Below are 27,999 nucleotides of genomic sequence, written 5' to 3'. Positions count from 1 at the left end.
AGAGCATGGTGCTCATAACACCAAGGTCAAGTGTTCAGATCCCCATACTGCCAGCTGCCAAAAAACCAAAAACTAGAATATTTGCTATGTGGCGACATTGATTCTAGCTCTGCCCCTATAGAAATATTCTTGACCAGAGCATGCTGAAACTGAGAAAGCTCATGAAACATGAAGCTCTGTGCTTTTGTATAAGAAAAGGACCTACACTTGAATAGAACTACGTTGTGTTTCTTAATTTAAAATTTAAAACACCAAGGTCAAGGGTTTCCCCATACCAGCCATTTGAAAAAAAAAATTAAATCTGTAAAGTAATCATTCAATTAGTGTTCTATTAAAACACTGTGCAGTTTAATTCCTTATATTTTACAGATGAAAATACAGAAGTCCAGAAATGTGACTTAACTTGTCTGACGTCACACAGCATATTAGTGTCCTGTCTCTCTTTAGCAGGAAGACCTATAAAGTCACCCAGGAGTGACTAAGTCTTTAGGGAGAATGTGGAAGCCACTGAAAATATGGCTTCCCTAACTACAGGACCTAGAGAAGGCTTTCTTTCTTTCTTTTTTCTTTTTTAAAGATGACCAGTAAGGGGATCTTAACCCTTGACTTGGTGTTATCAGCACCACACTCTCCCAAGTGAGCCACGGGCTGGCCCTGGCTTTCTAAAACAGTAGCAATGTGCAGGTGCCCAGGGTGAGGGAAAGACTGTGAAGCATTCTCTCAGGAAACAGTCTTGTGACAGTTCCAGGAAGAAAAGATTTTGCTGGTTAAGGCTGAATATGTGTACCTGGGTAAGACCAGAAGAAACCTCTGGATGGAAGAAGGGACCCAAAGTGGGGGTGGGGAGGGAGAGAGAAAGAGAGAGAAATTGCTTCCTGACAGAAGAAAAGTATCTCTGCTTTTCTGGGTGGGGATGCAGTTTGGAATCTGAGGCTTACAGAAGCTATGTGAAGACTGAAATAAGAAGTAACAGGTCTTTCTTAAATTTCTTAGGTCCTCAGACTTTAGGGGGGCAAGGTTGGCCTGGGGCTGAAGTCTAATCTCCCTTGCCGACATCCTGCCTTATTTCCTCTCTGAACTTTAGTTCCCACCTCTGGTGCATAGGGACTCTGGGATGGGGTGAGCGTTCAGCCTGGGAGAAAACATAATTACCTTTCCTGTGTCCAGGAGCCTCACAATGAGGTCCTGAAACATGTGAACCCTGAGAAGAAAGCCCAAGTGCCTGGACATCCCTATTTTGGAGACTACATCCTCTCAAACCAGCCTTAGAAAATTATTCATTCCTCCTTTGTCAAACTCTGACATATGGCCACAAGAGTACCAGTTTCAACTCAGGGATCCAGAGTGTCAGAGCTGGGCTTCATTTTATAGAGAAAGGGAATGAGGCCTAGAAGATTAGCTGAACTGCCAGAATCACTTAATGAGTGACAGAACTGGAACTAGAACCCAGGTCTCCATACAACCAGCTCAGAGATCTCATCAAGACTGCCCTTAGGAAGAGCCTTCTCTAGGCAGGGGGTTGAAGCAAGACCAGGAATCAATGAGGGACATCAACATTTTGTTTCTCCCCTCCATCATTTTCTGTTCTCCCTGTATCCCACTGATAGCCTTTCTTTTCTTTCTTCTGTCTTTCCTTTCCTTATCCCATGCCTGACCTCATCCTTTTCCTTTCTCCCCAGCTCACTGTTCTCCCTCCTGATCCTCTGTCTCCCTATTTGCTCACTTAGATCAGCCTCTCCTTTCTCTCCTCTTCGTATCCTTCTCCTCGTCCCTTCTGCCCATCACCTCTTCCTGTTGCTTTCCTCTTTTGTCTCCACTAATTCCCAATAGCTCTGATTCTCATCCCCTTTGAAGATTTTGAGTCTGTCGTCTAGGAGGTAGGACACTTGGGTTAAGACACTCAGTAGACACCCCTCTGCTCAGCTTCACTTTTCCTTGTATCCTAGGAGATTGACTAAACAAACTGTCCAGAGAATGCGAGTTGGAACCTAGGTGTTCTAGGTCCTAGTGTTTCCTCTGGTGCCTGAAGGTAGGATGAGAAGGATGGTCACAGCTGATGCAGGTGCAGTGAGGACAGAAGAAATAAAGGGTTTGGGAGTGGGGACACTGGCAAGGGCATAGAGGATGAAGACTGAGAGTAAGAGAGATTGGGTCTTAAATATTAACTCCTAGACACATATATCAAGATCTTTGAGGATACAGATAATTACCTCTTCAATACAGATGGGAAAACAGAGACACAAATTAAGATGGGAAGTAGCCCAGGGCTGCAGAACAATATTTGGTCCTCAACTTCCAAGTGGCTTCATGTTACCTAGAGATGGACTTTGGCAGAGTCACCAATGGCACCAATGACATTACAGTGGGATTCAGGGTTTCTCAGGTCTCTCTGATGGGCAGGAAGGAAGAGAATCATTTTGTATACTCCCTGGCTTCTGGGAGGATTATGCCTAATCTGGTTCATATAAAGAGAACAGAATGGTTCTGGTCACAGGTCATAGCCCTCAGAATGTTGGAGTTTGAAGGCTCTTTTATAGTACATCTAATCCAGAGGTTCCCAGCTATGTCAATATCCCTTGGAGAGTGTCTTAAAATAGAGATTTCTTAGCCCCACCCAAAATCTACCAGATCAGAGTTTCCAAGAATATTTATTTATTTATTTATTTTTAAAAGATGACCGGTAAGGGGATCTTAACCCTTGACTTGGTATTGTCAGCACCACGCTCACCCAGTGAGAGAACCGGCCATCCCTATATGGGATCCGAACCCGTGGCCTTGGTGTTATCAGCACCGCACTCTCCCAAGTGAGCCACAGGCCGGCCCCCAAGAATATTTATTTTTAACAAGCACACCTGGTACACAGGCAAGTCTGGGAAACCCTAAAGTCTCTTCTCTCACAGATTAGGAAGTTGTGGTCTGAAGCCCCATAGCTAGTTAATGGCAGAGTCAGGATTAAAAGCAAGTGCTCTTCCCTGCACAGCATGCTGGTGGGCCAAGAAACTGCTCTGGCCCATTGAGCTGGTAAAGAACAAGGCACAGAACTCAAACCCTGGCTCTTTCCAAGGAGTCATAACGGGTTTCTGACTTCCCATGGATCTAGACTAATCCTCATTTGGCGACCCTCAACAACCTGTCAATGAATCTATGTTAAAGCTTGGCTACCCCAATCCTTTCTTCTCCCTTGTTGGGGTGGGGCTCACCTCTGAGGAGTGGCTAGGGTCAGCCACTAGCCCAGAATAGCTAAGAGGTTTCTCATTTAAATGGGTGGTTGACACAGTCGGGAGGAAAACTGTAATTGTCAAAGAAAACCAGAAGGTGGGAGACCTGTAGAGCTGTTGGGGTGGGGAAAGGAGTCTAGGGCACAGTTTAATCAGGGTGGATAAGCATCTGGAGGGCAGAGTTAGGGGTTCAGGTAGGACAGAGCTTAGAACAGAGGCTTGTCAGAGTCTCCAGGCTCTTACCGTGGGCAGGATAGCAGTCCTGTGTCTGTGAGCTATGCCTCCCAAGCTCTGTGATGCTCTCTACTGCGGGATGAGGAAGCCCAGCCTGGGTCCTTTTCTCCTTTGCTTCTCCTGCACTTGCTTGCTTCCTCCCCTCTTCTACTGCAGTTTGCTGATGTGACTGGCAGAGTTATGGTGGAGGAAAGGAGCCAGGGCGGGGAGAGGTGTGAGCTCTCTCCTCAGTCCAGCCCATCCAACTCTTAAAGGCCCAGGACGCTGGTCAGTGTGAAGGAGTAGTGGGAGTAAGGGGGGGAGAAAAGGATTAAGTTGATTGACAGCACCACATCTCCAGGGAGGAGGAGCCTCGCTGCTGTTTATCTTGATGCCAGCCCTCACTGACCCCAATCCTGCAGCAGCTCTCAAAGTGAAACCCAAGGAGTGTCTGAGTTACAGTGCTCCTGAATCACCGCTTTTCATTCTGGTGGGTCTCTGCATGTGATACTGCTCTTTGCCCTTATTTCATCTGGCTCCTTTCCATACTGTCTGTTTCTACCAGCCTGTTCCTGTGTCTCTGCAGCCTGTATTGCAGGGCACTGTCTAGTTCTGTGGCACAGGGAAAGGAAGAAACAATATGGGAAAGGAGGAAGATGAAGGGAAAGGGAGGAGAGGAATGATCTTAGAGTGCAGAGGGATGGGTCAGTATCTATGTAATTTCAGGCACTTGCTAAATATTGGGGGAATGAATATATGAATGCATGAAACAATTCATTTGTTCTTTCTGTACATTCATTTATTCACTCTACAAGCACTTGCTCAGCACCTCCAGTGTGCCAGGACATATACACATGTTTATAGAGGTGCATGTAGAGATGAAGCACTCACGATGTGTAAGAATCTAGAGCAGGAGAGGAGCACAAGACCAGAAAGACATTCACTAGGAAAGTAAGGCAATGAGCTCTGTACAACAGTGGAACAGAAACAAAGATTGAGGAAAGGGGACCAAATTAGGAAAGGAACAATGGATTGAAACGGGCTTTATTATGACCCCATACTTCACAGTGAGAAACTGAGGCTCAAGGAAGTTTAGGCAATGTTATGGATTCACATGTGTCAGCAGCAGAGACAACCAGCCCCTTGCACACTCCCAAGCACTGTGAGCTGGTATCTACTTATGCTTTGCCTCGGGAAGACTGTGGGGTATGGCTCTTTCTGGACCAGCAGATGACAGTAAGGCAGTTGAGGGCATAGTTGCACAGCCTTGTATTTGTACTTCTGTGGGATCCTTTTGCAGTGAAGTATATCTTAATCATAGGCACAGAGGGAACTAGCTGTGTGAAATGGTGTGATATTAAGTGTGCAATCTGGCTGCCTTTCATCATTCTCCCAAACATCCCTCAACTGCCTAATATTCTACCATTAGTGATTATTTATAGCTAAATCTTTAGTCCCATTAAAGTAAAATCCTCCTAAGTGATTACCAAAATGTCAGGATAGTGGTTACTATTGACAGGAGGGAGTTGTGATGGGATGGGGCACATAGATGGCTCTGGAATAGCTGGCCAAGTTCGATTTCTAGTCCTGAGGGCTAACAAGTGTTTTCAATTTATAATAATTTATTAAGCTATACATTTTATATAGTTTTCTATATTGGTGTTAAATTTTATAATAAAAGGGTTTCAATGTTTGCGGCTGGTAATTTTTGAGGCCTTAAATGTTTAAAATACTTTATTCCTTGGTTGGGTTGCCCATCCTCCTGAGAGCAGGTTTTAATAGGGGAAGAGGAGTATGAAGGGAGGGGAGAACATTAATAAGGGACAGGAAGACTAGGGGACAGCACAATTTAAGCTGTGCTGATTTCAGACTTAATAGAGCCTTCGTCTCACATGCTTGTCTTGCTTCCCCATTTGTACTTCCCTGACATCCTCATCTCATTTTTCCAAGCTTCACCTTCACATTCTCTACTCCTCTTCTGTACCTCAGTATTATATACCATCTGACTCACTCTGCATCAGCTCAATGCTGCCCAACCTCCTTCTCATCTGGTTTTTCCAAGCTTCACCTTCACATTCTCTACTCCTCTTCTGTACCTCAGTATTATATACCATTTGCCTCTTTCTGACTCACTCTGCATCAGCTCAATGCTGCCCAACCTCCTTCTCATCTGCGTGATCTGTAAGGGGTGTTATCACTCATCCTGGATTTTCTAGAAGAGTCCAGATCTCAAATATTCTGTTTCAGTGTTCTCATAAATACAACAGTCCTCCCCAGCTCATGTATTCTAATTTTGGGTGCAGGGACTTGGAGACTTTCACAAGGTTAGAATGGCTCCAAAGAGTGCTTAGAAGGCATGCCTACTGCAGGACTCTCATTAGATCCAGGGAGGGGCCAGACAGACAAGGACTCAGCTACAGGAACTGTCCATCTGGTTTGGTTATTCCTATTTCTGCAATGATCCTGGCCCTTCCCCCACTGTTGTCTATTATTAAATCCAGAAACCGGATCAGGGCAGCAGCAGCAGAGGGACTTTCTGGGAACTATGCCCAGGAAAGGCCTAGAAGCCCTAAATTGAAATGAAGCAGCAGCTGGCAAAGAGGAAGACTTAAATGTAGTATTCTCACTCTGCCACCCGGGCCTGCATAGACCCTCCCTCCGACACCCAGGGCAGATGCAACCACACCTAAATACTTTTGCTTTTCAAGACATTCAGGCTGGAAAGTCCGAGATCAGTTCCCATGCCTATTCAGTTGAACTACTCAAACTTCTGAAATAAAACCCATCTTCTCGGTGGTCAAAAAGGTAACTCAAAATATTAAATTCCATTTAAAAATCATCAATATGAGACCACCTACAGAATTAAAAGCCAGGATATATAACTTCAAAAGACCAGAGAAAATATATAGCCAATAATCCATTCCAGCAAAAATTTAAAAAGTCCCAATTCTGCCACTTAATTCATTAAATGGGGGTGGGGTGGGCAAAAAGGAGGTATAAAAAACCCAAAGAAGATGATAGAAGATAGAATAAAAAACACAAGTGGTATAATATTCCATACTAAAAGACAAAACTTTCAGAAAAGGTCATAAAATAAAATATAAGTATGTACTGTTTATATGAGTCATGTCTACAAAAAGGTCTTACTGAAAGGTTGAAAGTTAAAGATATCTGGGAGTGGAAAAACTCCAATTTTGTTTTAGATTGCCTTGGCTGTTTTGGCAAAATTTGAGTCAGCTTGTCAATTTTCACAAAAATGTACCTGCTTGGATTTTGCTTGGAACTAAATTTAACCGGCAGATCGACTTGAGAGAATTGACATCCTTAAAATATTGTTTTCCAGTCCATGGAGATGATATATCTATCCCTTCACTTAAACAGGTCTTTAATTTCTCTCAAGAATGTTTCTTTTTTTTTCTTTGTTTCATTGTTTTCAGTGTAAAGGTTCTACACATCTTTTGATGTATCTACTTCTAGCCACCTGATTTCTTATGCTATTATAAACTATGCATTTTTCAAATTTCATTTTCTATTTATTGTTGTATACACAGAAACATGATTAAATTTTTGCGTATAATGATTTTGTATTCTGTGGCTTTGCTAAATTCACTTACTAATTCTTTTTTTTTTTTTTTTAAAGATGACCGGTAAGGGGATCTTAACCCTTGACTTGGTGTTGTCAGCACCACGCTCAGCCAGTGAGAGAACCAGCCATCCCTATGTGGGATCCGAACCCGGGGCCTTGGTGTTATCAGCACCGCACTCTACCAAGTGAGCCACGGGCCAGCCCAAATTCACTTACTAATTCTAAGAGTTTGTAGAACTTTTGGATTATCTATGTACACAAACATATCAAATACTGTGGCATTTTATTCATTTCCTTTACAATCCTTTTATTTTCTTGGCTTATCACTCTGACTGGGATAATGACAAATGAAGGTGTGATAGTGGACATCCTTGTTTCATTCCTATTATGGAGAATGGTTTCAATATTTTATCAAGAGGTTTACTGGAGGGTTTCTGTTGATACTTTTTATTAGATTAAGGGTGTGCCTTCCTATTCCTGGTTTTGTTTTCTTTTTTAATCATGAATAGGTGTTGAATTTTTAGTGTTCTTTTCAGCATTTATTTAGATGATTGTGTAATTTTTCTCCTTTTATGTGAATTGCACTGATTGGTTTTCAAGTATTGACTCAATCTTGTATTTTTGCAATAAACCCAAATTAGGTTTGATGCATTATCACTTTTGTATATTGCTAAATTTGTCTGGGAATTTCATGTGTACATTCATGGAAGAGGTTCGCCCCTGGTTTTCCTTTCTTGTGTTCATGACAGGTTTTGGTGGGTGGATTATGCTAACTTCAAAAGTGAATTGGGATCTGTTCCCTTTTTCTATTCTCTGGAAGTTCATGTAAGATTGGTGACTGTAAGATGAGTGATGTACCTTCTTCCATGTCTAATATTGTTTTTCCTATCAGCCTGCTAGGGTTTATCAATTTTACGAATGTTTTCAAGGGAATGATTTCTCATTGTTGATTTTATTATACATTTGTTTTCTATTTCACTGACGTTTGCTTTTTTAAAAATGTATTCTTCTGGGCCGAGCCCATGGTGCACTCGGGAGAGTGCAGCGCTGGGAGCGCAGCAGTGCTCCAGCCGCGGGTTCGGATCCTATATAGGGATGACTGGTGCGCTCACAGCGCTCACTGGCTGAGCGCGGTGCGGCTGGTCTCAAAAAGGACAAAAAAAAAAAAAAAAAAAGTATTCTTCTATTTAATTTGCTATTCTTTTCCAGCTTTTTGATATGAAAACTTAGATTACTGACTGTATTAGTCACTTTTTGTTGCTTATAACACAATACATTGAACTGGGTGATTTATAAAGAAAAATGAAATTTACTGCTTACAGTTCCTGAGGCTGGGAGTCCAGCACCCATCTGGTGGTGGCGACAGTGACCCAGGGGTCTCACAATGCAAGATGGTGGAAGCAGAGAGAGGAGACAGTGACAGACTTTCCTCTCCTTTTAAGGCCTTTAGAACCATGTGCCTGACCACCGTTTTTAATCCATTCACTACTGCATGGTCCTAAAATCCAATCACCACTTCAGGGCTCCACCTTTCAATTACCATAATAGGATTTCCCATCCTCTTAACAGTCACAGTGGGGGCTAAGTTTCTAATATATAAAACTTGGGAGACAATTCAAGCCTCAGTGAGTTTTGGGGGGACATAATTCAACCCACTACACTGACTTTCAGCCTTTCTTCTTTTATACTGTGAATTTTAAAGCACTACTTTAGCTGCATACCACAGGTTCTGATATGCCATGTCTTTATTATCATTTAAATCAAAATATCTTATTCCCTTCATGATTTCTTTTTTGACCCATGGATTATTTAGAACTGCACTGCCTAAATTTTAAACAGGGACTTTCCAGTTCTTTTTCCTAGCTTAATCCCACTGTGGCCAGAGACTGTTCTATTAATTTTTTTGAAAAATTTTGAGGCTTGCTTGATGGTCCAGCTATGATCAATTCTGGTAAATGCTTCACATTCAATTAAAAAGAATATGTATACTGTTGGTTAAGAGTGTGGTGTTCTATATATGTCAATTAAGCTAGGTTTGTTGTGTTACTCAAATATGCTGCTTGTCATATTCTGCTTTTGAAATAAGTGTATTAAAATATTTCCCCCCAAATTAAATTCCACTATGTATCAGGAAACAAAAATCTCATTTCATTCTATGGTTTTCTATTCTAAATGTTTTCCTTGGCTTTTTGATACCAACAACTTTGTATATCCCCCTTTTCTTAGCCTTTGAGCAGCAAGAATAGTGAGCAGAGGAGTCACATGTAGACAGTAAGGAAGGCACGCTCTGAAGGCTACCAATGCCTCACCTTGTCCTGTTCTACCACTGAAACAGTCAAAGGCCTTCCAAAGCTCTCGTAAAAAAGAAAATCAAGCTGGAAGCAGGGGCTGAATGGGTTCTTCTGAGAGCCAGGCAAGGAAACAACTCTGGAGATGTGCTCCACGCCCTGAACTGCACAGGAGATGAAAATTAAAGTCCACGATAAAATGTTTCAAGCACTACCTCTTCATGTACAGAAGTCCCTCCCTCCCGCACTGGCACTAAGCTCTGGCCACTACAGCCAGGAGTGATGATCTGTCCCAGCAAGAGATACTTTTTCTGGTAAGGGGCACCATCCCAGCCTCCCAAACAGCTCTCATATATCAGTTGGAATCTCCCAAAGGACCTGTCCACAAAGGAACCATCACTGCCTCCTTGGCAGGGCAGCATGTGTGTGGGTGGAAAGAGGATAGAGGCAGGCTTGATAAGAACCACCTGATCAAAGTGCCTATGTATCTCTATATTGACAGAATAAAATGTCCAGTTTAAAGAAAAAAATATTTTTACAAAAACAGAAGCATGTTTTATTTCAATCCTGTTGAGGGAGTGAGGCATGGAAAACACAAAATAGGGGAAGGATCTCTTTATATAATACATACAACATTGGGATCAACTACAAGGAATAATACCCATTCCACCCCTCCCCCACCAACTCCTATGTGGGTTCCAAGGCCAGCTGAGAATAGATGGGACAAGGATTAAGACACTACTGGCACATAACATGGCCAATGCACCAAAAGATGGAGAGAGAATTTCCCAGGGAGCAAGGTCCTGGGCCTCAGCTGCTTCTCCAGTGGAGCGGGAATGAGAAACTTTGGCTCAGCAGGAAGGCGGTTGTCAAAACTTGGGGTTACCCTAGCTGGACTCTCCAGATCAGGCTATGGGCTGAAGGGAGTCAAGATATCTATCCAGTCCATGTTCTCTGCTTTCTCGAAGACCTCTTCAGCCTTGAGATTGAGAGCTGGATTGTTTCTCCTTTTCATTTTGGAATGCAAGGGAGTAAGTGCTTATTCTACCCTTCCTACATCTAGGCTACTTAATTACTACTTTCTTGGCTCTAAAGAGACAGAAGCCAACTAACAAGGCCGGCTCCCTTTGTGAAAGTCGGCTTAAAAGAGCCCTTGTGTTGGCAAAACTGCCTCTGCAAAAGTTTCTCCGAGTCTGCCCCTTACAGACCCTCCCCAAACCTGTCAGACACCTTAAGTTGCGTGAGATGTGGACAGAAAAGACTTGGTCCTTCTCTAGAGTTGGATTAGCAATCCCATTTTTGATTAGAGATGAAGATGAGAAAGACAGCAGGTGCAAGGACTGGGGAAAAGCAAGGCAGTTTACACTAGGTTAGAGATTCAAACCTGTGAATTGTGAACAGAGCCATCTAAAGCTCCAGAGAAGGAAAGGGAATTCTCTGACACAATATAAACAAGTGAAAAATATTTTAGTGGCAATCCTGTAATTCCCACAGGCCAAAACAGAATGTGTAAAAAAAAAAAGAATCAGTGAGCAAGCAGAGTCCAGCCCTCTATCTTAAATCTGAATAAAAGGAACTTATTCAGCTAATACTGCTTCAAGTACAATCATGAAGACAGATGGAGCTGCTGAAATTCACACTAAAACAAAGAATGGAACCAAGTAGCCTGTCACCTTAATCCCAGGCACCTCCCTTTTAAAAGTCATTCAGAAAATATCTTTGAAGACGGGTTGAAGGTGAGGTCCACCATCGTCCCTCCTCCCCCAATACAATACTCTCTCAGGACAGTCCAATGAATTAAGAAGTCTGTTTTAAGTTTAATAGGAGGGAAGTGAAAAAAGGAAAAGAACTGAGATTTGGAAAAGCTAGAAGCTAAAGCTAGAAACAAGGTTAAAGTTCTTGTGGCATCCAGGACTGGGAGGACAAGAATGGGAGAAGGGAAACAGGCGGTGGGGTCCCGCTGTCCTTTGGCTTTACATCTTTCCCCCATCTCCCATTCGTCCCAACAGTTTGATGCCACTATTGGCCTGCCAGAGGGGGATGTAATGCCCAGACCAACTTTTTATTGAGCTTATGCAGCTAACAGACTTGTAAACAGTGCCAAATGACAAAGTTTTGCTGAATATTACAGCTTGTGTCCACTAAACACACCTCTCTCTGAGATTTAAAACAAAAACCAAAGTAAACAAATACTGAGAGAGAGAATGAAGAGACACATCTTGAGTCTTCCAGGAAGGCAAAATAAAAAACGCCACATGGCTTGGTCCCAGGCGTTCACCATGCCTAGAGTGCTGTTGCTATCACCATCTCCTCTCCCTGCCAGTGGCTAGGTAGAGGTGGGGAAGAAGGATCATCTTGGACATGCTGCAAATACAGCATTTGCTGGTGTTGACACCTCCTGGGGCTGTGGTGACAGACTGCTGTGTCAGGAGCCCATTTCCTGGGAGTAGCAGAGGAAGCCCAGGTCCTCAAGGCAGCCTGAGATGGCAGCCCATACACCTCAGCAGGGGAACTTTGCCCCTTTTCTCCAGTGCAGTTCAGCATTGAGGTTGTCTATTCCCGGTTGGCGATAAAACCTGAGCTGTTTCCTCATAGGTTCTCCCTCCCTTCCCCAACTTGGGGGAGTAGTGGGAGGGGACTGGGGGATCACTGAGGGGGCAAGGGGATACCCCGAGGATCGGTGACCTGGCCCTCTTGCAGGTTCTTCACCAGTTGTGCAAGCCAGCGTTTCGTGGTGGTGTCATCTTTTAGCACCTGGGCGAAGGTTGTGTCCTTCAGCTGGTCAGGAAGGCACTGCCTGAGTGCTTCACGTGCCCTACATCAGAAACAAACAAACCAACCGGGGAGACCAACAAATAAACCTACATTTTGGGGACAGAAAAGAGCCCCTTTCTTAGACATAAATATACAGAATCCTGGGAATCTATAGTTCTGTCAAGTTACACTAAAAAGCCATTAAAAGCTTACATTAGACATAGGTTCAGAGATCTACAGGATCTGTACTCTGCAACATTTTCAGAATGATGCCCCAACAGAGTTTCATGAAAAAGCAAAATGGACTAAAACACTGCAATAGTTTACTTCAATTCAAACTGCATTCTGATTTATTACAGTAAATACTGTCAAAATACACATGTTGGAAACATACGGGTTATAGTTAAATGAAATATCTTAAAAATCAGTACACTAATAGGGGATATGACCTCACTTACAGTATGATAAATTCAATTTAATTCGATACTAACTTATCAGTTTGTGTCTTTACAGAAATTGCTCCAGTTTTATAAAAACCTTAATAAGAAATAAGCGGTAAAAACAAAACTTGGGGGGACGGCCTGGTGGTGCACTCGGTAGAGTGTGGCGCTTGGGAGCACGGTGGTGCTCCCGCTGAGGGTTCCGATCCCATATAGAGACCGGTCCGCTCACTGGTTGAGCGCGGTGCAGGCGCGACACCGAGGGTTGCGATCCCATTGCCGGTCACGAAAAAAGACAAAAAAGGGGAAAAAAAACCCCAAATTTTGGTAGCAGCATTATCAGATGAACTTTTAAATGTTTCATTTTCTTTGAAAAGATGACCAGCAGAAAGTCAAATCTGAAAACCTAAAAAAGGTAAACGTTAACTATTTATAAGGCTATTTTAAACAAACTTAGAGCTTTTGTATTCAGGCTAGTTTTATTTGTACAAGTAGAATTTTAAGTAAACACATTTTCAAACTTTGTTGAAAACAAGAACCACTGAAGAAGAGGACAAAATGGTCAAAGAAATAGGTAGAACTTGAAAAACCTCAGTGGGAGGAGACTGATTTCACATTAAATCAAGTTATAACCATTCCTAGGAACACAGAAATCACTCCATTATGTGGTTTAGCAGAATTTGAGCAAGTGGCTTTCAGCATGAATTATGAATTAACAAAGCAAAAGGTCAAACATTTCTAAAATGTATTATATCTACAATGTATGATTTCTGGCAGAAAGATTATGAATAAAAGGAGATAGAATAATTATCTCAAGGACCTTACAGGAACCAAGGAGAGAAATGGAAATAAAATTCAAGAGCCTTCTGGGCTGTGTTCCTTTCTAACAGATCTTTGAAAGTATTCTTCTCTTTTTGAGCACTTGGAGTAGAAACAGAAAGCTCAAGCCACAGCAGTAATGCTTCATAAAACTTCTCCTGAAATTATCTAGACTCTCTGGAATTTCAGAGTAGAACAGACAGTTACAGTGAGAAGATACAACTCTGATGAAATTTAAATTCAGCTCTTCAGATTTTAAAAGGAATTTAAGGGCCGGCCCGTGGCTCACTCGGTAGAGTGCGGTGCTGATAACACCAAGGCCCCGGGTTCAGATCCCATATAGGGATGGCCGGCTCGCTCACTGGCTGAGCGTGGTGCTGACAACACCAAGTCAAGGGTTAAGATCCCCTTACCGGTCATCCTTTAAAAAAAAAAAATAAATAAATAAATAAAAGGAATTTAAGTTCTGTACCAGACAAACTAAATACAATTATATTCCTTCCCTGTCCTAAAGATATAGGAGTTACACCAAGAGATTGAGAAACCACTTAGCAGAGTATTTCCCTAAAGTCCTATATATCCTGTACATGTTTACCTGGGATTGTCTGAAAGTCGAAGGTAACATCTCACTACATGCTTCAGCAGACGGGCAGAAGGCTCTTTGGATAGCTGCAGGACCATCTTACCCTGTTTTCCCCCAAATAGGGGGAAGGGTAAGAAAAACAAAACAAAACAAAACACAGAACACAAAATAATTCTAATTGGCATCAGAGATCAGATAGTCCAAGAATCATTGTACCAGGTTCCAGAATTGTTATTTTTAGTTAGAAGACTAAAGCTGCTCAGTGCCAATTGCAGAGGGACTATGCTCTGTAATCAGAAGTAGTTTGTTTGGGGGTAGATGAAAGAACTCACCAAGATCATGGCCACATGGGAGAAACGCTCATATGTCTGACATATGTAAGCCAAACCAGTGTCATCTAAGAGGATCTTCTGGAGGATGAATGTGGCAACCTGGAGTAAAACAAAATTGAGTCCAAAAAATTGCTCATACTTGTCTTTCGATTGTCTACTCAGTTTCCCAGGCACGACCATCAATCAGAAAATTGAGCAAGCAGAGATCCTTGTATATTATTTACTCTACCACATATACAATAATACCAAAAAAAAAAAAAAAAAAAAAAAAAAATTACCATACTGAAAATTACTATGTGCCAGAATTTTTTCTAAAGGCTTTACATGCCTTATTTTCACAATAAACCTGTGATGTATGTGATCTTATTGTCCTCATTTTACATAAAAGGGTAAATACCAAAAAAAAAAAAAAAAAAGAAAGAAAAATTACCATACTGAACATTACTATGTGCCAGAATTTTTTCTAAAGGCTTTACATGCCTTATTTTCACAATAAACCTGTGATGTATGTGATCTTATTGTCCTCATTTTACATAAAAGGGTAGGTTCCGAATAATAGTCAGATTCTTAGAAATTCAGAGACTTTCTCAGTTATTAAATACCTACTATGCACCAGGTATAACTGCTAATCAATAATATGCCAGGTTAAGGTCTCAAGTGACAAAGCTACTAAGTGTCAGAGCTGAGATCCAAGCCTCGTTTGAATACCAGAGCCTACTGTCTTTTCTGTGGGCCAATGTGATTTTAGAAATTCATCTGTCTCAAATCTTCCAAATGAGGTAAGGACTTTCCTGTTCATAAAAGAGCTTTAAGAAATTAGATTTTAAAGCTTCCTTTTGACAATTACCCCAACAGAAATAAACAATATCCTGGTTGTGAAGATTTTATCTAGCCTCAATTTTCCTCTCAATTTAAGCTCATTACATAGAAGGGATTTTAAAATACAAGTTTAATATCAGGCAATTGTAATGATTCTCTTCCTTGGCTGCTCATCAGAACCAATTGTGGTAATTAATTTACTATTTTACTGGGGTATAACATTGTGCTAGCCTGAAATGGCCCTCAAAGATGTTCAGGTCCTAATCACCAGACCCTGTGAATGTCACCTTATATGGAGATAAAGTGCAGATGTGATTAAGTTAAGAATCTTGAGATGGGGAGATTAGCCTGGATTATCCACGTGGGCCCTAACTATAGTCACACATACCTTTATAAAAGGGAGGTAGAGAGAGATTTGACCACAAAGGAGAAGGCAATTTGACAAGCAGAGATATGAACATGATACACTGCTGGCTCTGAAGATGGAGGAGGGGGCCATGAGCCAAGGAATGCAAAAAATGTAGTTCTAGAAGCTGGAAAAGACAAGGAAAGGAATTCTCCTCTATGACCTTCACAGAGAGCATGACCCTACTGACAACTTGACTTGGCTTGATGAAACTAATTTAGAACTTGTGGCTTCCAGAACTGTAAGAGAATAAATTTGAATTATTTTAAGCCACCGAGCTTATGGTAATCTGTTATAGCATCAATAGGAGACTAAAACAAACATATACACAGTGAAATGTGTAAATTGCACTAAATTTAAGTGTACCTTGATGAATTTTTACCTATGTCCATATTTATATATTGTAACCAGATTAAAATACAGAACATTTCCAGCAACTCAGAATTACAGTGTTCCTTTGTACCTTTTCCCAGTCAATATCCTTCCCTCAGAGGTAACCACTATTCTAACTTCTTGTCAATAATTGGCTTTGCCTGCTTTTTTTTGTTTTTGGTAAAGCAAGCAATGCTTTACTTAGAAAGAGAGCTTATGTATAAGGGAGACAGCTATAGGGAAGCTGGCTCTCTGAGGGAAGCTGTTCAGGGTTCTTTACAGGGCAAGGGGTGAGGGCCAGCATCATCATTCTATGCCTCTGGAGGTGGTTTGTTCTGTTCTTCCTGGGTGCACCAGATACACATGCTCAATTAGGGCTTTGGTCCTTGCACTTGCTCAGTAGGTCCAAGACAGTGATGTTGCTCATTACTGCCACCCCAGGAGGGTAGTTGTAGTGGTCACCTTGAAGCTTTGTGTGCACATGAGAGTTGGGCTGACTGTGTAGGTGAAATTTACAGTTTAATAAAGTTGCTTATCTTAGTTTGTGAAAATAGGTAGCTGGCTGGTTAGCTCAGCTGGTTAGGGCACAGCCTTATAACACCAAGGTCATGGGGTCAGATCCCCATACCAGCCAGCCACCCAAGAAAAAGAAAGAATTAGTTTGTGAAAATAGTTTATCTGTGTGTGCTGGATTCTTTGAAAATAGGGGTGAGGGACTGAATTGAGGGGCCAAGTCCCATCCCTATTCTGTCTCATTCTTCTGAAACTACATCCTGCTGTGGCTTTGCCTGTTCTTGCACTTCACATAAATAAAATCATACAGTATGAACTCATGTTTGACTTCTTTTGCTCAACATAATGCCTGTGAATCATCCATGTTGTGTACATCAGCAATTCATACTTTTTAATTAATGTATAGTTTTTGTTTTGTGACTATACTACAATTTACTTATCCCTTATAAGTAAAGCTGTTATAAACATTCTTAACCATGTTTTGATGTCCTTGAGAGCTCATTTCTCTTGAATATATACCTAGGAGTGGGACTGCTGGGTCATAGGGTAGGATTATGTTTAACTTTAGTGAATACTGCTTAACAGCTTTCCAAAATAATTATACTATACACTCACTTAGGAGGATTTTTTAAAAACAAAACCAAACCACAATGCCCAGACTTTATCACTCTGGAGAATGATACAGTAGGTCAGAGATGGGACTTGGACATCTGTATTTTTAAAACTACTTCACAAGTAATTATGTCACACAGCCCTGATTGAGGACCTCTCCTTTACTGGGTGCCTACTATAGGCAAGGTGTTATGTTAAGTTTTGTACATGAAAAGTGAGCATGATAAGGTCCTTGCTTGTGTGCAGCAAAGACAGACAAGCCAGGAACTACTAACTATAAAAGGCAGGATATCAGAGGTATTTTAGTTGAGGCATAAAGACCAATGGAAACTTATAGACAGGATGGATTAATTCTAGTTTTGGACAAGGAATGGAAACAGGGAAGGGATCATTAGGATGGGGGTTCTATTATAGAAAATTAGGAAAATACAGATAAGAAAAAAAAGTTAAATTCTATAATCCCACTATTCCAAAGAAAATATAATTTCTTGAGTAAGAATTCACCCAGTCTTTTTTTTCAACATAAAAATATAATCATAGTCTATATATTGCTATATATTTATTTAATTTATCTTAAATATCTTTCCATGTCTCTCTATATATACAGTAAATATATATTAATAGCTGCACAGTATTCCATTATATGGATATACTACAAATTATTTAATCACTTACTGCTATTCAATTATATTATTTCTAATATTTCAGTATTATATACACTGCAGCAATATATATTATTGCTATATATTTATGCATTCAAAATTATATCCTTAGTATCTCTAGAAGTAGAAGCACTGAAAAAAAGCACAAACAAAATTTTAAGATTTCTGATTCCTAAAAGTGGTCTATGAGGATTCCAAGTCCCCACATGCTCACAAAATTAGGTATAGAAGCTCTTCTATTTGTGAACTCAGAATTTATAAATACTCATAGATATGAACAAAGCTATGCAAAAACTACTTCAAAGCTATCAACTTTCAGTGATAATGTGCAATCACTTTTTATCAATAAGAGAAAAGCAGTGAGAAGATGGAAAGTGCTGATAGGAAGAGATATACAATTTCAATGCAAACAAAGGGGATTAAAAAGATTGAAAGTTGAAAGCGATGGGAAAACAGTGAATGTTACAAGTAGGCACGTGAGGTACAGGTCCTAATTTGACACTTAGAAAATTCTGAAAGACAAAGAACAAATCACACAACTTGTGAGTCTCACTATCTGTGCCTGTGATCTCAGTAATAATCAAGCCAGAGACAAGAAGTGATTGTCGAAAACAGAAAAGCCTCTGAGTGTGTGGTTAGACAATGAGCATTAAAATGCCATATACCTATTAGCCTGATGTTCAACTCAAGAGAAGGCTCTTAAAAGTTTTTGTGTGTTTGGGACTGGGGGGGGATATATTCCTTTGGGAATCTGAAGAAAGCTATAAACTCAATGTTCAGAAAAATGACATATGAATAAAACCTTGCATGCAGATCACCAAGAAGCTCATCCAAAGAACCCAGGTTAAGAGCCCTTGTTCTATAGGTGGTACAGAACGCTTTTTTTTTTGTTTGTTTCCTTTGTAACTACCCAGGAAGGGGATATGAACCCTTGACCTGATAGAGAACCCTTATAACATTCTGAATAGAGGCAGGTTATCACTATTCAGAACTTGAAGAACATTTTTAGGGCGTAAGAGGTAACAGAGAAGAGCTGGTTACCATGTAATAATTTTAGTATTTTCTTCTATTTAAATGTTCTTCATATCTTTTCTTTTCTTTTTTTTTTTTTTGGTGGCTACCCAGTAGGGGGATCCAAACCCTTGACCTTAGTGTAAACAACATTGTGTTCTAACCAACTGAGCTAACCAGCCTGTCCTATTTAAATATTCTAATACTTACACTTGGCCCACTTTAAGAAACCTTATTTACCCCAACTATTCCCTCCAAATTTTCTCAACTCTTTCCAGACACAAGATTTAAAATAAAATTTCTCCTCACTCTAGTAAAATAAAAATACTGAAAGACACAAAACAAGACAAAAAACCTCTAGTATTTCCCCAGTACAATGGTTTTTATCATGTTACTTTCATGTCTTTTATATGACCAACATTAAAAGAAACTGATCCCATAAATTTGCTTTAATATCTCCCAACTAAGACACATTGTCTTTATTCTTCATTGTTTTCTTCCTACTATTTCATTTCTTACATTTCAACAATCTCCTGATACAGAATATAAAATATGCTCTAGAAATGTATTTGGAAGAGAACCACAATGTGGTCTTAGTGTATCTTGTTACAAACTCTCCGTAAAAGCCACAATAAGGTATAACACTTGAACTACTGTCTGTATAGCAATATTTATCTAAGTGGTGATTCCCAAATTACTCAGGAAAATAAGACTCAGGGCATAAGTAGCTTTCCTGAATCCCTTACTGTTATTCCAAAGGAGAAGGCAGAAACAAGGGGTAGGAAGGAGATTACTGAGTTTATTTTGTAGGAGTAGCATGCAGGATATTCTAAATGTTTTCCTAAATAATACATGCCATGTATCATTTTCCTAAAAAATGCCAACATTTATATAGCTATTCTTGTAGCATAATAGATCAGAACATGGTCAGTCAGATTGTTTGGGTTCAAATCTTAGCTCCATCATTTCTATGTGACTTTCGGCAAATTACTTAAGCCTTTGTTTCCTCATCTGCACTATGGAGATGACAGTTTTGAGAATCTGATGGAACAATGCATCTATAGTGCTTAAAATAACTGGCACATAAAAGGCACTTAGTAAATACTGAGGTAGGAGGAGACTTGCTTTTTTTTTATACCTGTTTGTACTATTTGAATCTTTCACTTTATGCATATGTTGCATATTTAAAATAAAAATTAAAAAAGTCATTACATCTGCTTATATCCAACTCAGCCATAAAAATTCAGCAAATTAAAAAATTAATTCAATGTGATTAAGCACATTAGAGTAAGAGAAGTTGGATACTGCCAAAAATAGGCAGCAATGTGGAAAAGTAGCCTTGAGAAAAATCAAGTGATATGAAATAAAAAGACAACAGAGATTAGAGGAAAAAAAGATAAATATGAAAGACAAAATAGTATAACTGATGCTGCTAAAGCATGAGGCTAGAACAAATATAAGAGAAAAATAAAAAAATTAAGGAAAAAAAGAGACATGAGAATATGCCCTTCCCGAAAAAATTTAATACAAGATTATAAAATGAACTTCAAAAATAACAAAAGAAGCCGATAGATATCCACACAAAAAAGGCAAGTTGACCTACAAAAGAAAAATATTACTCTGGCCTAAGACTTCACTGCAACATCCAAGACAATACGGCTATGGCAAAAGAGTTCTGAGAGGGAAAAATAAGAATTCTATACCTAGTCATGCTGTCATTCGTGGTTAAAGTGCACAGTAAGTAGAAGCCCAAGTACATATACTTGTTTATGCATAAAAAATGTCTAGAATAATACACTTTTGGCTTACCTGTGGAGTGAGATATGGGCTCAGAAAAAAGGAAGAAATTTAGCATTTAACTTGATATCATTCTGAATGGTCTGGGGTTGTTGTTTTTTTTTAAAAGATGACCAGTAAGGGCTGAGCCCATGGCGCACTTGGGAGAGTGCGGCACTGGGAGCGCACCAGCGCTCCCACTGCAGGTTCGGATCCTATGAACCGTTGGCTTGGTGTTGTCGCTCTCCCAAGTGAGCTAACTGGCCCAATCCCTACATAGGGATCTGAACCCATGGCCTTGGTGTTATCAGCACCACACTCTCCTGAGTGAGCCACGGGCCGGCCCAATTAAGGTTTTTTTTAAAAGATGACCAGTAAGGGGACCTTAACCGTTGGCTTGGTGTTGTCGCTCTCCCAAGTGAGCTAACTGGCCCAATCCCTACATAGGGATCTGAACCCATGGCCTTGGTGTTATCAGCACCACACTCTCCTGAGTGAGCCACGGGCCGGCCCAATTAAGGTTTTTTTTAAAAGATGACCAGTAAGGGGACCTTAACCGTTGGCTTGGTGTTGTCGCTCTCCCAAGTGAGCTAACTGGCCCAATCCCTACATAGGGATCTGAACCCGTGGCCTTGGTGTTATCAGCACCACACTCTCCTGAGTGAGCCACGGGCCGGCCCTGGTCTGGGGTTTTTAATGATCACTTTACAACGATTTTTTTTCAAAAGAAAAAATACTCGTACAAGGTTCAAAAGCCTGAAAAGAGGCAGAAAATGATCCCAGGACCATAAAGAAGCAGTTCAAGAGCCAACACAATGTAGAACCTAAGTTAAAATCACATACTGTTTTAGAAAGTTCACTTCCAGATTCCATAATGCGCAAACACAAAGGGATAATTTCTGTTGTCAATAAAAAGTTGATTACTTCTTGCTCATCTGTTTTCACCAGGGCCCCTAAAGAAAATATAGACAAACAGGATCATTTTGGAGCCGGGATTTTCAGTTAAAATTAACTTCGTTATTTTCATCCAGTGAGTTGTGTAATTTAAATAACAAAGAATACAAACTGGTTTGCATGTCAGGGAATCAGATTCACGTCTACGTTTTTAAAAAAAAAAAGAAGAAGAAAAGCACAGGTTAATGTCATCAGTCAGCATGGAAAGATCAGGTACTATGTAGCAGTTTAGCCATCTAAATAATATGTCTATCATTCTTGGTAGATAACTTTACAATAATATCACCAATCTATTCTCCACTTATTTTAGGTAAGGGTGGTGAATTCTCCATCAGTATTAAAGCATATTCCCAGATAGCAAAGAAACAGTGCCAGTCTAAATCCTACTTCACAATGTGTATAAACAAACATTAATCCTTGGTTATTTAATTGCCTCTTTCCCCAAAGAGCACAAACCCTGTAAGGTATAGTTACCATAAAAAGTTACAAACAAGAAACAAACACATACCTGTATTCTAATCCTGGCTCCACAACTAGTTTTACTTAAATTTGATAAAGTTATTTCCCTTTGTAGGCCTCTGTTTCTTTTTTGTCTTTTTCTTGACCGGCAAGGGGATTGCAACCCTCGGTGTGGTGTCACCCGCACCGTGCTTAGCCAGTGAGTGCACCGGCTGTTCCTATATAGGATCTGAACCCGCGGCGGGAGCATCGCTGCGCTCCCAGTGCCACACTCTTCCAAGTGCGCCACGGGGCCAGCCCTGTTTCTTTTATCTATAAAGTAAGAGTTGGAGTAGATGATTCCTAAAATTAATCCCAATTCCATTATTCTGTGGGTTTCTAGCCATTGATAACATCAAATAATATCACTGACCAGGTGATGGACACAGTTCAGTGATGTCTTCTCCATTCTGTATACAGGGAAGTAGAGTCCCATTAAACAAATGATGGTTCCCTGAGCTGCCCAATGCATCACTAGCTTTTATATGAGGCCTTGGTTATTTGGATCTGTAATAACTAAAATCAATTACTTTAGAAGATAGTAAGGAATACCATTTGCTTTAACCAGAACTGGCCATCTACAAATACTACATCTATAAACTCCACAGCAACCAACACAAACCATAATTTACTAACATGGCCTAAGTCAGATGTCAAATTACTATTTCATTCAGATTTTAAATACAGACCTATAATCCACTTTGAGTTGATTTTTGTAAAGAGTAGAAGGTATGGGTCATGGCTCATTTTTTTGCACCTGATATCTAATTGTTCTAGCACAATTTATTGAAAAGACTATACTACTTTCTCCACTAAATTGTCTTTGTACCTTCGCCAAAAATCAATTGACCATATTGTGTGAATCTATTTCTGTACTCTCTGTTCTACTCCACTGATTTACAAGCCTATCTTTTCTCTACTACCACTGTCATGACTACTGTACTTTTCCAGTAGGTCTGGATTTCAGGTAGTATATGTCTTCCAGCTTTGTTCTTTTCTTTTCTTTTTTTTAAAAGATGACCGGTAAGGGGATCTCAACCCTTGACTTGGTGTTGTCAGCACCACGCTCACCCAGTGAGCAACCAGCCATCCCTATATGGGATCCGAACCTGTGGCCTTGGTGTTATCAGCACCGCACTCTCCCGAGTGAGCCACGGGCCAGCCCAGCTTTGTTCTTTTAAAAAAAAGTTTGGGGCCGGCCCGGTGGCGCACTGGATAGTGTGCCGCTTGGGAAGCGCGGCGGCGCTCCCATCCGAGGGTTCGGATCCCACATACAGACCGGCTCCCGCTCACTGGCTGAGCGAGGCGCGGGAGCAACGCCGAGGCTTGCGATCCCGTTGCCGGTCCCCGGTCCGGTACGGGGGCAACACTGAGGGTTGCGATCCGTTGCCGGACACGGAAAAAAGACAAAAGACAAAAAAATAAAAATAAAAAAATAAATAAAATAAAAAATAAAAAAAAGTTTGAATATTCTAATTCCTTTGCCTTTCCATATAAGTTTTAGGATCAATATTATTAGTCAGGTCAAATAACAAAATACTATAGGTTTAAACACCTGAGAAACAACTGAAATTTATTTTTTCCTAGTTCTCAAAGCTGGACGTCTGATCAGGTGCCAGCATGGTAAGGTTTCGGTAAAGGCTCTCTTCCCAGCTTGCAGATGGCCACCTTCTTGCTGTGTCCTCACATGGGGGGTGGGGAGGGGAGAGCAAGCTTCCTAGTGTCTCCTCTTATAAGGATACTAATCTTCATCATGAGGGCTCTACTCTCATGTGCTCATTTAAACCTAATTACCTCCCAAAGGCCCCATCTTCAAATACCATCACATTGGGGGTAGGATTTCTTTCTTTTTTTTTTTTGTCCTTCTTGAGACCGGCCACACCGCGCTCAGCCAGTGAGCGCACCGGCCATCCCCATATAGGATCCGAACCCTCAGTGGGAGCACCGCTGCGCTCCCAGCGCCGCACTCTCCCGAGTGCGCCATGGGCTCGGCCCAGGATTTCAATGTACACAATTTTGGGAGTGCACATTAAGTCCACAGCAATCATCTTGCCAATATCTACAAAAATTCCTGCTAGGATTTTGCTGGAATTGCTCTGAATCTATAGATCAGTTTGGAGAGAACTGACATCTTAACATCACAAAATCATAGATATACCAATCAATGAACATGGTGTATCTCTACACTGATTCAGGTCTTCTTTGATTTCTTTCATCAGTGCTTTGCAGTTTTCATCTACAAATCTTACAGATATTTCATAAAATTTATACCCAAGTTTTCACATATTTTGGTTCTATTATAAATAGCAGTTTTAAAAATTTTCAATTTCCAATTGTTTATTGCTACTACATAGAAATATGACTGATTTTTGTATACTGACCTTGAATCTGCAACCATGCTAAACTTACTAGATCTAATTTTAGTAGTTTTTTGTAGATTCTTTAGGATTTTCCTACATAATCATGTTTGTGAATAGACAGTCTTATTTTTTCCTTTCCAATTTGCATCTGTATTGTTTTCTCTTGCCTACTGCACGGAGGACTTTCAGTATATTAAAAAGGAGTAGTGAGAATGGACATCCCCTGCCTTATTCTCAGTCTTAGGGGGAAAGCATTCCATTTTTCACCATTGTCTGTGATTTTAGCTGTAGGGTTATCAGGTTGAGAAAGTTCTTCTCTATTCCTAGTTTCCTGAGAATTTTTATGAACAAATGCTGAATTCTGTTAAAGGCTTTTTTATTTATCTACAAATGATCATAAGATTTTCTTCTTTAGCCTGTTGATATGGTCAATCATATCGACTAATTTTTGAACACTGAACCAAACATATTTCTAGAATAAACCCTACATGGTCATAATTCTTTTCATATACTACTGGATTTGATCTGTTAGTATTTTGTCACGGATTTCTACATCTATGTTCATGAGGGATACTAACCTGTGGTTTTCTTTTCTTGTAAAGTCTTTGTCTAGTTTTATTATTAGAGTAATACTGGCCTCACAGAGTTAAAAAGTATTCCCTCCTCTCTAAATTCCAAAAAAGTTTTGTAGAATTGGTTTTTCTTCTTCAAATTTTTGGTAGAATTCACCAGTGAAGCTATCTAGGCCTAGGGTTTTCTATGGTGGAAGGTTTTTAACTACAAAAGCAATTTATTTACTAGATACAAGACTATTTAGGTTACCTATTTTTTCTTGAGTGTAACGTGGTAAATAGTGTCTTTCAAAGAACTTTTTCATTTCATATAAGTTGTCAAATTTATGAGCACAAAATTGTTAGCAGTACTCATTATCCTTTTAATGTCTGTAGAGTCTGTAGTAATGTACCCTCTTTCATTCCTGATATATTTCTTTGACTGTCCTAAATTGTTAGGTATGAATTTTACAAACATTAGTTATATCAGCAGTAATGGTGGAGCTTGAGAGTAATGGACCTTCTCCGAAGCAAGAACCATCAATAGTGTGGGGGAATTTGTGGCCCTTTCCAAGGCCACAACTCTTGCAGCCTGTAGCTGTCAGCCCACACATCTAACATGTGCCTGTGGACTGATATGGTGATCCACTGGGTGTCAGGATTTCTTCTGATAGCTTTATGGAATGGACCAATGAGGATAACCTCAAAAAATCTGTTTGTGGGATCTTCACCAACCCAGTAAGAATTCAGGACTCTCAGAGCCCCACAGTAATATCCAGCTCATTCCTCAGCAACAGACTAAAGGCTTACAGCAAACTTTAGCTGGTTAACACCATGATGGACAGTCCTGCCATACGTTGCACCCTTAGGAACTGGGGCGCTGCAGCCACCATGGCACACATAGATCCTGTATATGACATACCCTGCTTGGCCTTGTATCCCAGTCTGCCTGCTTTATCTGGCCAGGTGGGGTGGGGAACCCCGTGGAGCTCATAGAGCTGGTGGTACTACCAGCAGTGGACCCTCAGGACAAAATGCATTACATCAGACTACTTCTTCCTCCACAGATCCTGGATGTACCTGTATGCATACATCTTGGCTTACCTGATAGTTGCCACTGGACACAAAGATCATTCCTGATATATATATCTTCTCTTTTTTTCCCCCTTAGTCAGTCTGATTTGAGGTTTATCAATTTTATTGATTTTTTTTTTTTTTTGGCCAAAGAATCAGCTTTTGGTTTCATTGATTTTATCTCATTTTTCTGTTCTCATTTTCATTAAATGTCTATTCTTTATTATTTCCTTCCATTTGATTTGTTTTAATATGCTTCTTTTTCTAATTTCTCAAGCTGAAATCTTAGATCATTGGAGATCTCTCTTCCTTTCCAGTATAACCTTTTTTTTTTTGGTGGGTGGACGTAATGTAAGCATTTAATGCTATAAACTTCCCTCTAAGCCCTGCTTTAGCTACATCTCACAAATTTTAATACTTTGTGTTTTCATTTTTATTCAGTTTCAAGTATTTCCTAATTTATCTTATGTATCACATCATTTATATTCAGACTCGTATAATAACCCTTCAACTATATGCAAAACGCCTTGGCTCAAATATTCATCTTCTGCTTATTCTCTAAATTGACTTAGAGAAATTGAGTTTCAGAAATATATACAGGGGCAAATAATTGGTGTAGTACTTTGGAAGCACACATGTCATAAATGCATCATCCCACTGCAGTCGTTGAAAAAAACAGCAGAAGTAGGATGACTTAAGTCAGAGTTAAGGATATAAATGTTTTCTTTGGGCTGCAATTACTTGTACTTAAAACCTGTGAGATATTTTTATAGTTTAAAAGCAGAAAAAAATATATTGGGAAAAAAGTTTCTAATTAGAGTATCACTTGGGGGGAGATGTAAAAAGCAATAACATTCATTTGGAGTATGTAAGATAATGGTTACTCCTTAAAGGTTATTCCTTAAAAGTAAAATAAAAAATATGAGAAATATATCATAGAAATACCAAACTTTTACATCACGTTTCCTGAGTCATAGTTTATAATCATAGGGATGTGAACACAGGCTGAACATAAAAACCATAATCCAACAAAAAGTTTATGTAATCAATGTTCTTATTTTTTGATGAGTACCTAAGCAAAAACTAAGAGAAAAAGACATTGAGAAAGGAAGAGTGATTTGGAAAAGAAAACTTCTTGAATGTACTGTATCACATTCCACAAGTACAAAGACAGTTCTTTACTACCCAGAATCTGAGATTTGAAATAAAAAGTATTTTACACACATCCCCCATAGTAAATGTACATAGAAACATGAAAAAATTGAGCACGAAAAAATTTAACTGTGTGAAGTAGAAGAAGATAAATCCCTGGAGTTATGGGAGCAGCTTAGAAGTGAGAAACACAAAAGATTAAATTAATAAATTCCAAATTCAAACTCTTATTCCTGTAATAATACTCTTTACTTGTTGAATCAAGTTCTTATTCTTTACTTTCCCTACAATTCCAGTGAATGTTTCTGCATATATGTTGAATTTAATTGTAAATGTTGAGCCTCATAACCTTATTAACAACACTCAGAATGCTGCTTGCTAAGAGTCATCATGTTCCTGATACTCATTTATTAGTGAATGAGACAACCTCAATGACAAAAATGAATAACTGATGAACAAAAGCTTTAACAGGCAAGATGAAACACCCAGCTTAGACTACAATTATAAATGAGGATTTCTGGCTTGCAAAACAACCCTAATAACTTACCAATAACTCCAAGGCTGGTGAGCCGAAGATATTCAAAGGGACGCGTTTTGCTGACAGTGTGCAAAAAGGGGTATAAAAAAAGTGGGATGTGTGCTGCGAGAAAAGCTGACCTGGAAGAAAAAAAAAATCACACTCAGAACCCAGAGCTGATTTCTAAGGGTCTTGAACATTCAAATTACCAGGTGATTAATTCTCTAAGGCCTTTAACATCGCCAGAGTAAGGAATCCTTAGGAAAGACTGTTACTAGATATCAGTCTAGACCAATGGTTCTCAAATGGGGTGATTTTGCCCCCCCAGTGCACATGAGGCAATGTCCAGAGACGTTTTGGTTGCTACAACTGAGGGATACTGAGCACTACTGGCGTCCAGTGGGCAGAGGCCAGAGATGCCACTAAGCATCCTACAACTCACAGGACCATCCCTTCCAGCCCTCCTCTTCCCACCACAAAGACTTAGTC

The 27,999-nt window shown here is 40.0% G+C and overlaps 1 protein-coding gene across 2 annotated transcripts in view; it reads right to left on the bottom strand.

Annotated features, from left to right (window-relative positions):
* Positions 1-9,835: 9,835 nt before the first annotated feature.
* RQCD1 (RCD1 required for cell differentiation1 homolog (S. pombe)) overlaps positions 9,836-27,999 on the bottom strand; it is a 31,275-nt gene continuing 13,111 nt past the window's right edge. Inside the window, exons 4-8 of one of the 2 annotated variants that reach the window (XM_008570746.1) lie at positions 27,541-27,650; positions 21,248-21,357; positions 14,234-14,332; positions 13,914-14,005; positions 9,836-12,120 (exon numbers count right to left, since the gene is read on the bottom strand). In XM_008570746.1, the coding sequence (XP_008568968.1) occupies positions 11,952-12,120; positions 13,914-14,005; positions 14,234-14,332; positions 21,248-21,357; positions 27,541-27,650 (580 nt within the window). In that variant the 3' untranslated portion in view covers positions 9,836-11,951. Of the gene's footprint in view, positions 12,121-12,822; positions 12,906-13,913; positions 14,006-14,233; positions 14,333-21,247; positions 21,358-27,540; positions 27,651-27,999 lie in introns of those variants that run through there. The other variant, XM_008570747.1, reaches the window with a different exon arrangement.

This window comes from Galeopterus variegatus, unplaced genomic scaffold (assembly GCF_000696425.1).
Source record: "Galeopterus variegatus unplaced genomic scaffold, G_variegatus-3.0.2 Scaffold626, whole genome shotgun sequence".
NCBI lineage: Eukaryota > Metazoa > Chordata > Mammalia > Dermoptera > Cynocephalidae > Galeopterus > Galeopterus variegatus.
This window is presented reverse-complemented; position numbering and strand designations above follow the sequence as displayed.